Source organism: Mauremys reevesii, linkage group 10 (assembly GCF_016161935.1).
Source record: "Mauremys reevesii isolate NIE-2019 linkage group 10, ASM1616193v1, whole genome shotgun sequence".
NCBI lineage: Eukaryota > Metazoa > Chordata > Testudines > Geoemydidae > Mauremys > Mauremys reevesii.
Window position 1 is genome coordinate 4,746,437 of NC_052632.1, and position 14,991 is coordinate 4,761,427.

Here is a 14,991-nt window from a genome sequence, read left to right on the forward strand (position 1 = left end):
AATCCATTTTAATCTCATGTTAGTAGTTAAGTAGGGACATGGCTTGCAACAGGTGAACTTTCCTTAGCGTTTGGAAAACTGGCATCCTATTGGCTCCATGGAGCTTTCGATCAGGCCCTTTAGTACTCTACTTAACTGCTAAGGTCAAGGTATTGGCTACCAAAAATTCCCTTTGCAATTTCAATTGGACACGTGTACCTCACTCCTGACTTAAACCCTAAGGCAGCAAGGCACTTAAACACTTGACTTTGGAGGGCCTACTCACATGTTTAAAGTTAGGCACATGCTTAAGTACCTTGCTGAACTGGGACCTTAAGCAGTAGTGTAGTACTGCTGTATACTGTCAAATAGCTGCTGGGTTGCCCAGAAATAGTAAAGTACTTTGGAGATAGTGTCTTGAAGGATCCCAAAGAAAAGCCCTGAAGCTGCAATTAAAATTGAAAGTGTAAGTTATTTTGTTACAATCTTTTCAAGTATGTTTGTAAAGGGGTAGGTTTGGTGGTAAACAGAAAACCTTAACACTAAAAAGGATTAAGATGAACATCCAACCCCCCTCCCCCCACCACCTTTGCAATCAAGAAAATTCAGGTGAGGATTTTAGCAAAGCAAACTTGGGCTTCCACAAGACACCAATAATTAGTTTTTAATATGGTGTAGCTGCCACCACCCCATACAATACGAGAAGACATACTATAAAGAGAAACTTTCAGAGATCCATCAATCTACACATTTTCTGTGTTGCTACTTCTAGTTTACCCTACTGGTCCATGGAGGATTGGCTGGTTATACGATTCTGGCTTATTTCAGTGGAGAATAACTGAGCAGATGGGAATGGGGGAGTTAACGAACAAAAGTAGAGCGGGAGATGTCACTTCTCACTGAAAGGACAAACTGCACTCTAGAAAGCAAATAGTACAGAAACATTACCACAGTATTGTTCTACCATGGATGCAGCTGTTGAACATGTTCCCAAATTCCAGAGCAGCTAGTCCATCCAAATATAATCTCCTTATTAAAACACAAACCACATTACAGAAAAATGTTGTGGAACTCCTGGATTACCCGTTACATTTTGTAAAATGAAAGCAGTGGAACTAACTTTAATCTCATCCATTCGCTTTAGTTTTGTGTGATTCAAAAATGCAAGCTTTACAACTTCCAAAAACTTGAGACTTCATTCAGTTAGAAAAAAAGTCACCTTGTCATTTATACTGGGTATAAATGGAGACATTTGCATCTCTTGACTAGCAGTCACTCGCCTGGTTTCCATCTGAAATTGCCCCTTGCCTTTTTAATCCACAATTGGGATTTGCAGAAGTCGGTTAAAAAAGATGAGTGTGCATTACACAGATGGGTTCAGTTGTCAAATATCATTCTGCATCTATTCTAAACATAACCCAGGCCTGCTTATGAGCTCAGGTTTGGCAGTATTTGTTATCCAGTCTTTGAAAAAACCCCTAAAGCGATCATATGCTGATTGGCCTTTTCAGAGCAGTATGTCTGCATCTACTTGAAATGCATCTTCTGGCTTGACAATGTTTTTACAATTCATAAAACGCACTTGGTAGACTTTCTAAATTGACACTGTTCTTTATATGGAACAGTTTGTACTTCCTTACAGTCCATAGAGAATCTAATGCTATTCTATATCCCATTCAGGTTGGAATTCTATGTAATAAGAAAATCAGTGCTTTAACTGGTCACTAGCTTATTACAGATGTAAATTTATCAGAGAAATTAAATTGCCAAAATTCATAATGATTAAATAGCATTGTTTGTTAGCCTAGGGAGGTTGTGGAATCTCCATCTCTGGAGATATTTAAGAGTAGGTTAGATAAATGTCTATTAGGGATGGTCTAGACAGTATTTGGTCCTGCCATGAGGGCAGGGAACTGGACTCGATGACCTCTTGAGGTCCCTTCCAGTCCTAGAGTCTATGAATCTAAAACCTCCAACCCTGAGAAATCATGAGGACGGCAGGACTGTGATGTCATGATTCCAGATCAAGGTAAAAGAAAGCATTACTCATTTTGCTTCAGCCCAATGCTGAGAATTCTTGGGGGGAAAGGTGCTACTTGCAAAGAACAACAGAGAAGTGTATTTCAAATTAAAACTGATTATACATGGCATTTTTGAGGCAAGAGGGAAGTTTCTTCCAAGCCTTGGGCCGTCAATGGTAGGTCCCTCTAAACCCTGAGCATTTATTCCTTATCCATTCTTTCTAAAGTAACTAAATGTTATACTGTTATAATGGATTATTCTTTTTTTTTAAATCTTACTAAGTTCTTAGCCTCGCAAATGTGGCAGTGAATTCTCCAGGTTGGTTAAGAGCATAGAGGGAAGGAAATACCCTTTTATTGTCTATAACACTTCCCCTCTTGAAGCCTTACACAACAGAGCTTTGCTTCACACACCGCTGAGCTGCTGCCCCTCAGCTAGTGGGGAGGGAACAGCCATCGAGACAATACTGCATCCAGTTCTGGTGTACACAATTCAAGAATGATGTTCATAAATTGGAGAGGTTTTAGAGAAGAGCCATGAGAATGATTAGAAAACATATCTTGTAGTGAGTGACTCAAGGAGCACAACCTACTTGGCTTAAAGAGAAGGTTGAGAGGTGACTTGATTACAGTTTAAGTACCTACATGGAACAAATATTTGATTCAATCTAGCAGAGAAAGGTACAATACAATCCAGTGGCTGGAAATTGAAGCTAGATAAATTCAGACTAGAAATGAGGCATACATTTTTGACAGTGAGAGTAATTAACTATTGGGACAGTTTACCCAAAGGTGTGGTGGATTCTCCATCATTAACATTTTAAAAATCAAACGGATATTTTTCTAGAAGATCTGCTTTAGGAATATTTTGGGACAGGTCTCTGGCCTGTGCTATACAAGAGGTCAGATTAGATGATCACAATGGTCCCTTCTGGCCTTGGAATCCATGAAGATAGCAGGAAAAGTCCAGGGCAGGGATCCAAAACTGATTATTGAATTATGCATATTAAACAAAGCAACAGACCACCACAATTTGAGAACTATACATCTGCTAACCAGGAATTTTCCATCATGCTCTAGTATTTGGGCATTAAAAAATTCTGCATGCCAAGCTGTAATACAGATGCATAATTCTATAATTATGCTTACAAGAAGAGGAGTTTCCTGCCAGTAGGTATCAGTCATTTGTTATGCAACATTTGCTTAAATTAAAGCCTAAGAGGAATGACATTTCAAACTTTTTCGATAATACATTTGCGATGTGTAATTGCTTCATTTTTTTTTGTTTGTCACTGAACATATATTTTCTTTATATCTCTAATTTCATTGCAAATGACTAGCTTGTGATACTGAAGTACAAGAAAATCAAGAATTATAAATTAAGATGACCGCTAACAGAACTGAAATTGATTTACTACTTTACCTTTGCTTTTGGCAAACCTAGTGAAAATCTGGATGAAGCCAGTGCATTACCACATCGTTGGAAAGTGGAGTGGAAAAAGCATTGTTCCTTAAACCCCTTGTCGGATGGTGGGGGGGAGGGGGGAGAGGAGGATGGGAAAAGTGTACTGCTCAATTCTATGACACACTAGGAGGGCAATTAGACCAGTTCATAGAAATAGGCTTTTTGGCTCATAAAGTTACTCTACTTGCTTAATAATGCTAGGTGAGTGTGCTGTCTCCCTACTCGCACTCTGTGATGCCAGAATTAATCTACGCTCTCAACAATGCATGCAGCAGAACTACCTTCCATTACTGCTGCTGCACCTACTCTAGAACTTCATAACATAATGCACCAGTGGTGCAGCTCCAGCGAGAGCTACAACAGTGCAAGCTGTAGTGTAGCCAGGGCTCAAGCATTCACCATGCTGCCTAACCATTAGATGGGTTGGCAAACATCTGAGCCCCCTCTATGCTATATCTGCCATCAGCGGAGTTGGCGCTTGGTAAATGACGGCTATGGCGTTGGCCAGCGCTGACAGACTTTTGAGAGTCTGGCATAGGGTTGGGGTGACATGCCCAAAATAAAGAAATAACTAGTTCCCTGTTTAATTAAAGTGACCACAGAAGGAAGAAGCTATGGTTCACTTCTGGCAACACAACTGGACTCCAAGGAGTCATTTTCTAATGCAAGGTTTGAAAGAGCTCTACTGAGGAGGAATAGCAATAGCATGCACACACAAAAGATGTTCAACTCAAAACCAAGGCAACTGTACCATCGTTCCATGATGCACGTACGCAACTCCAAGTAGTGGGCTACACATGAGCATCCAGAGAAGATTAGATTTAGAGTCTAATTTTACAAGACAGAGCTGAGAAGAGCTATTTTTAGTGTTGCCATTACATGATGTGATCCCCACAGAGGGGAGAGATAGAAAACTGATACTAACACTGTTAAAAGGAATGCTGTATGTTTTAAGTTTTGGGGGTGACTGATGAATCCTACAGTTCACAAAAATGCAAAAGTCAGGAAGGACTGGAGTTGTGCATAATAAAAGGTGCGTGCAACTTCCCCATGGCAATCTCGAAGTGTGCATGCTCTCACTTACTCTTTCAGTAGCAGACCCTCTGAGCAGACATTGCCAAACTCCATAAGTTTGCATGGTGTATTTTTTATTGTTCCAGGCTTTACCAAAAAAAAAAAAAAAAAGGTTAGTGGGAATACATACACTACCACTATCTCGACTCCTTCTGAAAGTAAAGGGGTAGAATATCTAACAAGTTGCCAACAATCTCCAAAACACCGGCAAGCATTCTCTTTCAGACCAAGCTGTTCTGCGTAAGGATGTGCAACTCTTGGGCAGCCAGATAATTAAGACATATGAAATATTCAAATACAACTGTAACAAGTTTCTACTGTAGGAACCCTGATCAAAGGGCACGTTCCTTACTCGTTGATCCTACTATCCTAAGGGAAGGGCTTTCAACCCACTTATCACAATGAATGACAACCTGGTTACAGACCTATCCATTAGTACTGCTTTATGTTTTTTACTAATATATGGTGTATATAGAACTATACAGGAAAAAGGTCCTCGTTGCTCTGTGTGGACATCAAGGGCCATCCACTTACATTTATCTTCTTTGGAAAGATGAAGGGCTGAGCTGCCCATGATATTTAAACCTAAGACTTCAAGGATTTTATACCTGACGTTTAGATCTCTAAGGTGTAAAATACAAGTGATTTTAGAAACAAAGGTCCAGGCTAAAGCTGTAGCTATTTCTACGTACTTCACAGGCCTTTGACGATGAGTTTTCACATTTAAAAACTGCTGAATGAGTGTGGATAGTTTGGTATATTAGGCAAGCACTGAACTGTTAACCATGTTTGATCTTCCCACATTGGCAGCACATCCCTTTCATCTTAAGCCATGATGCTTCCGCACTTTCCAGTCAAGTGATAAATAAAATAAAAATAAACAAACAAACAAACCTGTTGTGACTTCATGTATCGCTTTCTTGTGGGCTTCATATGGCATAACTTGCAAAACTTTAAAAGGAACAATGATCTCTCATGTGTGTAATCCCATATTTACACACAACACCACGGACATTTTCGGTAGCTGAAGATATTGTTGGTTCTGCATTGTTAACTGATTTCTAGAATTGTAAATGTGTTCCAGCTCAATCCTCATGTCTTCAAGTACAATGACATCTACTTGCCAGAGCGCCTTATTTTTCAAATTAAAGTTTATTAAAATGACAAAAATAGAAGTTTCACATATGACATAAGAGGGCATACATGGTACAGGCCTTTAGTAACAACAGGTGAATGAATAATGCTTAAGCTAAAGCACATAGGCAGCTGAACCATTCATTAACGTACAATCTCAGGTTAAGAAAATCTAAATACTAATGCAAACATGATCATAGACAGCTACAAAAAGGCGGAATAATTCCCTCCAGAAACAAAGAGCTGGGCCTCCTCCATCCTCAAGATGGAAAAGGATGCAATGGTGCAGATTGGTCTAGCATTCACGTATGGGAGGAAGCATAAGATGAATCAAAACATTTACAGAGTAATGCTTTCTTTTATTATTTTTAAAGTATCATTTTGTTGTAAAATAATCAAACTAGAAGACTTGAAGAGGGCAGTGCAATGGCCCATCTGTGTATGGTGTTTATTGTTAAAAGACAAAAGAACAGCCACCCAAACAAGGGCTTCTGCAACATAAATTGAAGTAAATGGAACCAAAGTCCATGTTTTGTTTAATTTGCAAGGGTTTGCTGATCAGCTCTAGGACAGATGTCTAGCTGCTCTCACATCAGTAACATCCTAATTATTAACAATCATCAGAGAGGAGCATATGAGAAACCTCAGATCTTTAATCTCAACCCTGAAGCGCTCTGTTAAAAATTAAATATTTGATTCATCTGAATATTCGAAGAAACTAGATAAATATTAAAACGTGTATAAGAATATACCAAATTTCTTAACCATACAGCTCAATCAACTACTATATAGTGACTAATAATTTCTCATTCTAGCTTAGACCAGTTTATTGATATTCCATTCCTTCTACCTACCCAGTGCCTCGGAGTACCAGGAGAGCTCACACCGAGATTATTTTATTGTGTTGTTGAAGTCTTTCGCAGAGCTATGCTCTACCTCCTAGTGCTTCTTCCAGTAAGTAACTGGAATGAGATATGGACGACTACACTAGCTGCTTCAGACTCAGCTATGAAAATTTGTCACCCTACAGAGTATCTCTGTACTGTTCCAAGTATACTTGCCTCTAAGAGGAGAGAAAACTGGTCGAATAGAAATTATTTCCTAAAAGGTCACCTATCCATCATCATTCCTTGGCTAAATGTTTGTAGCAAGAGCCTTGAGGAAAGTTGGATATGCTTCCAATTCCTCCCTCTTTGCACACACATACTTTATAGCTGTTGATTAAATCAAGTATATAGCACTGGATTTTAGTCTAAGACAAGCTAAACACAAAATACACACTGCAATTCAGTCCAATACATTAATAATAAAAAAATTCACCACAGTCATTAAAAATCACAAGGCCATCTGTAACGTCTGCCAGCAGCCGTGCCCTTGTGTATGGCTACACCAATTAAAAAGAGTCAAAGTTCCTGCTAATGACTCTGTGCTTGTAACAAAAATGTATGAAATCCTGGTCAACTAGCCAAGACTACAGCTAAATGAGAGGATATTCCAGTACACATATGTAATCTAAGCTAAGGCATGGTAGACTGCATACATTTGTGCTACATATCAAAGCTACCATAATAAAGTTTTAGAAAATAAGTAAAAAAACAAAACAACCCACACATGCACCTCTGGAGCAATGCTGAGTACAGTAAGCTACGCCCAAGTGCTATCTATTTCCTTTCAGTAGTGTCAGCCACAAATGACATGATTAAGACACATTAAGTACGTTCCAAATCTGATGGGGAACAAGCTTTTACCTGTACAATATCCACTTGAAACTGTGCAACACAAAACCCTTGGATCACAATGTTTCCCTCCTCCCCTCGTCTTTTCGGCTGTTTAAAAGGTACAGTACTTTCTTCTTGAACTTAAAAGGTGACTTTAAAACCATAAAGCTATTATGAATCAGTGAGAAGGCAAAGAAGGGAAAGAGAGGATTCAAATTAAGATACCTTTTTTCCTCATTATTTTTCTCTAATTGCACTGCCTGGGAGACTTACATTTTCTAGGTGAATTCATTTTACAGGAATGATGTTGTTAACCATAGTTTACCATCATGATCTGCATACTGCTTTTTGTGCTATATATTAATAAGGATTACAGGTTTTAACCCTCTGCGAAATAAAACAGATATCTGCTTTGCCAAATAAGTCCATATGCAAATCAGATTCAGAGAAGGAGATTCTCTCCGGGAACTTCATATAAAAAAAAAGAAAAGACAACTGGCTCCTTCCCGTAGCTACTACCCTGCAAACTCAGTTTGGAATCTGAAAGTCAAACTGGGTTTTCTGTTTTACATCATCACGAGTCATAAAGATTCAACAATCAGAAATGTAAGATGTAATTTTTGTTGCTAAGGCCCAGAGAGAATGGAGGCCTGCTTCCTCCATGATTATGTGAGGTAAAACGGCTTGTGCAGTGAAATAAGCAGATCTGACTACAGATGCTCAGGGAAGAAACCTGGGGCCACTTTTACATAGCAATTTTTTTTAAACCATTACATCAATTCAAAACAGCTCTGTAATAAGCTCCAGAATAGATCTTTCCATGCAATTATGTCAGAAGCCGAAATCTGAAAGTAAAGAAGCCAATGTATAACAAATCAATCCACAGTGACAGTCAGACCTATTCTTTTTAAATGGCTTGCAAATACCATATTACTCAGACCCCACCCCCCCTCAGTGCATGAATCACAGGCATTCAGAGTTAAACAAATTCAAATGCACTGCAGAAATAGTGAATGACAGAAACCTCCAGTACTCTGATTCAAGCACTGATGCTCCACGAGAGATCCAGTCAAAGCTGCAGAGGAAGATTCTTCAGTGGGAGCACATGTCCCACTGCAAGTCTGCTCCGGAATTACACAGCCCGCCTATCGCCCAGACGCGGTAGCGACGAGGAGGGATCGATATATCGATCTCTCATCTATACGATCGATATCGATCGATCCCGCCGCCTATCGATATCACCGAACACACCACCACCAAACGGCGGTGCGGATGGATATGGAGACCCGCCCCGGATCCCCCCGCCGGTGAGGACTGTGATCGATATATAAGATACTTCGACTTCAGCTACGTTATTCATGTAGCTGAAGTTGCGTATCTTATATCGATTTTCCCCCTTAGTGTAGACCAGCCCACACTAGAGGTCATTCTCACCTTTGATGGAAAGTCATCCTCCAAAACATCCTTTTATTTGCTAGGAGAAAACAACATTGGCAAGGAATCTCCTAAAGGGCATTTTGAGCGTGAAACTGACAGCATAGTCACTCTCCTGCATGTAGGGACAGAAAGCTTGTGTAGCAGGGTAAATCTAGGAGAATTTGTCCGGTATGCATACTAAAGAAAGGATCCCTTGTAGCTTCCCTTGGGATGCCTCCAAACACAAAAATGTGATTTTGGCAACCAATTATTTTGGCCAGTACATAAATGGGTACCAAGGGAATAAGTATGTAATAAAAGCCTTAGTACGTAGACAAACCAGATACATGCAGACACCTGAAGTGCATCTGTGAAATGGCATCAAAAGCTCACTGCCCAGTGATGAGACTTAGGCCGTGATTCTGCAAATGCGCACACACAAGAGTAGTCGCATGGAGTTCAATGGAACTACTCACGTCTAAAAGTTCATCGTGTGCATAAGTGCTTGCAAGATTGAGGCTTTATTTATCACAAAGCACTGCAAAGAGCATTCTATACTTCCCAGAGTCAGACGTAGGTTTGTAACTGACTTTCTACATCAGATTTCCATAGGAAACTCTGAACGTGGTAGGCTTTTTTCTTGACATTTTGGCACAAACACGTATGATATTTAACAGGAACAAAGAGAAACAGATGATTGAGTGGCAAAGAATAAGTTATGAAATGTGTATGGCAAATTTTAGCTTGTAGCAAGCAGTGTGGGTTTGTTTGTTTTTTCCAGTTGTGGAGGCTATTTCTGTTTGCCATGACAGTCACTACAGGGAACAACTACCATTACAACTGTCAAGGGAGGATATTATAATTTTTTTTTAAATATATGTAAAAAACATGTTCTCCCCTTATACTTTCTCCAATAGGCAACAAAACACCTTGAGAGTAGTCTTTAACAACAGAGAGTATTTCTGTATCTGAGATGTCATAGCTAAATTTGTAGAGTGGCACGTGACGGCACTGTATGCTCTAAATCAGGTTACTCCCATGTGCTCTTTCTGAATGTGGCAGCAAGGACTGGGTAGCTCTCTTCCCTCCGCCCCACCACTAAGTTCACTAAGCCCATAAAATTTAAAAAGTGTAAGACACCATTCAACATATTGAGAGGATACAATACAAAAGTTCATGTAAGTAATACAAATGGCCTACCTAGCAAGTAAGGCTTAAACTCATCCAGATGCGGCAAGAGCTAATTGCAATGAGTTACAAACACTTGTCTGAGAGCTGCCCTAGCCAATCAATATCACTGCAATGACATTAAAACAAACCTTAACATCAGTCTTTTGCTTCACGTAAACCCAGTCTCTGAGATTACTGTGATATTAACTGTACATCTCACGCACAAAGCCAGGCCTGCCTCATTGCCCGCTTTCTGGCAAGGGAAAAACACTCCCTCTGGGGGACTCCTCGGTGCTTTGTTGGAGGGATCTCTTTTGTGAGTGTGTTGTTTTTATTTAACACCTCTGCTGTGGTGGGCTCATTCAGAAACGGCAGAGACATGCCTGCCAGGCTGTCAGAGAGTAATGCAGAAGCAGGCCTTGGCAGCAATGTTCAATAGTATCTGCTTTACAGAGATGCTACATTGCATTGGGCTGAAGTTCTGTTACACAAAACCCCCAACCCAGAGAACACCTGGTGAAAGCAGTTTCCCCGTGATCAGAGCTGAACATAGCAGAGGCAACATAGGCACAACAAGGATTTAAATGCAGAATGTTTGCTACACGCCACTAAAACGGAAGTCCATGTTCTTAGCATGAAAAACATCAGCTTCAAATTCTTACTCCAATGGCCCATAATATGTGCTAACACAGTTTCAGGGAAGTGGCTTAAAATGAGCACTTCATTTAAAAATAACCTCTTGTTTTTGCAATTCATGTTTTTTCTGATCATGTGAATACTATGGAGAATTTATTTATTATGCTTTTTGCTAAGGGTTAAACTGATTCCATTTTCCAGAGTTCTTGTTTTGCCCCCCCAAGGAGATGTTTCCTTAAGATACACTGGAACAACGAATGCTTGGGGAACCCATTTGTGTAAGGACCTTGTCTAGCCACTGCAAAGGGCCATTAAGATGCAGTTCAATCCAGCAGGGGGTACTGGTCACAGTCTGCCGCCTAGAAGAATAAAAAAAGTACAGAAATGTAACTTATAAAACTTTAAAAATATGAAGAGATTTTACAGCTACTAAAACATTCTTTCCTGCTTAGACAATGTCTTTCTTCTCTATAACATGTTTTGTGCATCTGCTGCCAAATTATTTTTACAAAAACCCCCAAAACCCCTTTCCCACTTCCATATGCTTTACAATCATGGCAGGAGATAACTGCAATAGCATCTACTTACTACTTCAAGATTTCTGAAAGGAGGCCACATTTGAGCCTCTAGATAGAAAGGAAGGCTACCGTCTAAATGCCTTTCACAGACCTTGTGTCTCATAATTAGATTGGATCTAACACTTCACTATGTGTGTAATTTAAAAATAAAAATCAGGATACTCTCTCAATGAAAGAATTGGGTTTTAGATGCTGGTTAAAGTTCAGATATGGCAGAATTTTGGAAAGATTTATGGGGATCTCACCCAGTCACCCAGCTGACACCTACACCCACTCTGAAGGTGTGGCTTGGTCTGCACAGCAGGACTTCTGCAGAGAACAGCTTGGCAGTGTGCAGAGAGGGTTCAGACCCATGCACTGGATCTCTGCATTTCCCACCCTTCCCCCCTCCACAGGCTCAGAGTCCCTGCAAGTGCAATAATTGGTGCAGTTATGCTGTTTCCAGGGCTGTTGTAGGGAGGAGAAAAAAGTTTGGATTTGACCAATTGAATAAATGGAGCACCTAAGAAGCAGAACTGCCAGACACTGTAAAAATAATTTTTTATTATACATACACACACACACAACTAGACCAGTAGGTATTTCAGAAACACATCATTAATCCATGGGATGCCACTAACCTGAATCTCCTAAACAATTCAAGGAGCTGAGAGGTGGAAGCTGTAGTGAGTGGATGGAGGAGGCTTAGCCAGAGCTGTTGCCTAGTGGAACTTCTATATCTCACAGAACTGGAAGGGAACCTCTGCAGGGTCATTGAGCCCAGCCCACTGCCTTCACCAGCAGGACCAAGTACTGATTTTTGCCCCGGATCCCTAAGTGGCCCCCTCAAGGATTGAATTCACAACCCTGGGTTTTCTATCTTGGCCTGCATCCCCTTCCTTCCTCAACCAGCCCTCCTACTAAGTCCTTCCCCCTCAGGTCAGATGCCATTTGGAGTAGGTGATGTGCCTCCACAAGGCATGAGGGCCACGGAGCAGGGAGAGGAAGACCAAGGGACAGGATGGGGGAAATCTCTCCTCCTGCTTGAGAGCAGCAATTTGGATTTCAGCTTTTCACCAAGGGAAGGCTTATGGGTCTTGTTCTGGGGCTGGGGGACAGGTGCAGCTTTTGCAGAAAAGGAGGAAGAGGAAGAGGCTGGAGAGAAGTGTACTCTATATCTCAGCTTAGAACCCATCCTCAGTCTCTTATGCTTTAATCATTTAAGAAGAGGAAGCCAAAGCCTCAGTGGCCTTGGGAAAAGCTGCTGCTGAATCAAGACCCTAGCTGGTGTTGGGGTAATCTCTGAGGGGCTGCTACATGCATTGTGCAACAGCTATTTGAGCTGCAGAACAGCAGTGAGAAGACCCCTTCTTAGCTGCCTACATGGGCAAGAGCTGCAACCTACTCTATCTATGAATATATATATCCATTACCCTCTGATCTTAAAATGGAGACACTGCCTGGAAGGCACCACACCCATTTCCAGATCAGGCGTGACTGACCAGAGTTGGCAGCATACTGTGTGCTGCCACAAGAGTGGGTGTACTGGCAGGGTTTACATAGTTCAGTGGCCCAAGGGTGAGTCTTTTGTACTAAAAGATGTCTCCTGAGCCACCTGGACAAAAGGACTGCAAGGGAGAGTGGAGCAACTCTCTCGCTCACTCTGACATTTCAGTGAAGCATAACATCCCCTTCATGGCCATTATGAAATTAAAACTCTCACTGAAATTAACACGGAACATTTGTCTGCTCCTCAAACACTAGCTGACAAAGAGCATACCAACAAGTGGCTTAGCACCATTACATACAAATCTATTCTTTAGCATGCTGTTTCCCCCCGTCCCCAAGTCTATAACATTATGCTTTATTTTGACTCTCTATTAAGACAATCAGACTTCACTGACAGCACATCAGCTTGAAGATGGATTTCCGTAAGTTAGCCCAGGGAGGCCTTCTGTTGCTATTTGGCTTGCCTGCATTAGGCTCTGCTGTCAGAGAAGAGCCTGTGTGTCATGGACTTCTTATGCAATTGCCCCCCTGATCGCTGGAACACAAAAACACTCAAACATCCTGCCAACAGATTGCTCAACTGGTTAAGCAGCTAAAGCACAGATTACTAGAACAATGCTCTGGATGCAGCTTTCAATAAGCTTTTCATATGAATCAGTTCAACAAATAACTGTGCTATGACAAAGACAATTAGACATAATTTCTCGTGGCACGGAAGCAAAAGTTGGGCTTTGCTACAGTAAATGTGAGCGTAGAGTTTCACTGACTACAATACTCCAATGAGATAGCTGACTTCCAGTAAGTCATGCTCATCTGGATTTCATTAGAGACCATGGCTGGGAGCCACAGCTGAAATGGTCTGGCCTGGGTGCGGAAGATTTAAAAACAAAATGGACTCCAAACATCTGGAGAGATGAAGGAAGTGGGAGAGTAACGTGAGAGGCCTGGGCTCCAGCTGATACTATAGCATCATCCCCCTCCCCCACAACCCCTTCTGCTGCAGGAGACTGTAAAGAAGAACCAGTCAGGCATGTCTGCAAGCATATCCAGAGATAGTAAATATCACCACGGACTCTTTAAAGAAGGCTGTAGATTTAAAGGGACACCATCAAATAATTATTTTTAAGAGCAGATCTTGTTTTAATCCTTTGTACGTTGTTCTGTCACAAAACAACCTTTCTTTCCTGACAAATTTCATTTCCCCCATTTGGCATTAGCAAATATTGCCTTTCCTCCTTTGTGACTTGTGGAGCATTTATAAGTGCTGTTTGCTTGATAAATGCAATACTACTCAGGATGGCAGTATAAACTCTGGCATTTGTTTTTAATCTGTGCTCTCTGTACGGGAACTGTAGTATTGGGAAACACCACACTGTATGTCCTAACTACAGTGGTCATTATTAATTTGTCCTCTCAATACTCCTTTCCACAACTAAAGAACAGCAAGCCAGATCAGTAATTACAAGGACATTTAAATAACTGCCATGTGGCAGGCAATGAGAATGGGGCAAGAAGAATTAGATTTTACCATAATTTTTCAATGACCCTAACCAATATCTTAAAATGTAAATTTCCAAGACCATCTGCTTTCAATTAATACCACAAGTCCCTGATAAAAGAAATGTTAAGGCTAAACCTAATCCACTAATAAATAGTCACAATGATTCTGCCCATTAGAAACTCCAGCAATCAAATTTAAATCTAACTTCAAGAAATAAACAACATGTAATTTTTCTTACAATGTCCATGTGGATTCACCTACAGTTAAGCTCCAGTTAGAGATCCTGTACTGTACAACACTGTAACCAGATATACATCCTCCCAATGAGGAATGGTGCAGCTTGTACTATATTGGATTGATCTGCTTTTTCCTCTCATTTCTCCAGTTATGGAAACAAAATTAAAACATTTGAAAAACACGTCCCTAAGAAATGCATACTATCTGCTTTAATAAAACTACTGCTAGCTTAGTCTCTCTAAAAGTAGCATATAAAGACCTTGTTGAGCACTCTGACTCCCAAAATCAAGGACTGGAGCATGCATGATTCGTGATAATAAGCACAAATGTGCTGTCTACTGAAAGTTGAAGACAAAAGATCTGACCTGTATTCAGCTCCCCAGCCCTTGACAAAGCTCATTCGGATTGTGCACATTCTGGTCAGCTGATACACAGCCTCGAAACCCTGATTCACAGACTGAGCCAAAAGGGCTGCAAATTCCTGGTTGTTAAAAATCTTCAAGTTACACCCTGTCAGGGAAGGAACATGACAACATGGCATTAGTGTAACTAAATTAAGAAATCCCATTTTTTT

General features: G+C 40.7%; 1 protein-coding gene across 5 annotated transcripts in view; it reads right to left on the reverse strand.

Moving 5' to 3' along the window:
* Positions 1 to 10,734: 10,734 nt before the first annotated feature.
* SMAD3 (SMAD family member 3) overlaps positions 10,735 to 14,991 on the reverse strand; it is a 365,605-nt gene continuing 361,348 nt past the window's right edge. For all 5 annotated transcript variants that reach the window (XM_039491538.1, XM_039491536.1, XM_039491539.1 and 2 more), the window contains 2 exons: positions 14,783 to 14,927; positions 10,735 to 10,972 (listed from right to left, as the gene is read on the reverse strand). In XM_039491538.1, the coding sequence (XP_039347472.1) occupies positions 10,849 to 10,972; positions 14,783 to 14,927 (269 nt within the window). In that variant the 3' untranslated portion in view covers positions 10,735 to 10,848. The remainder of the gene's footprint in view (positions 10,973 to 14,782; positions 14,928 to 14,991) is intronic.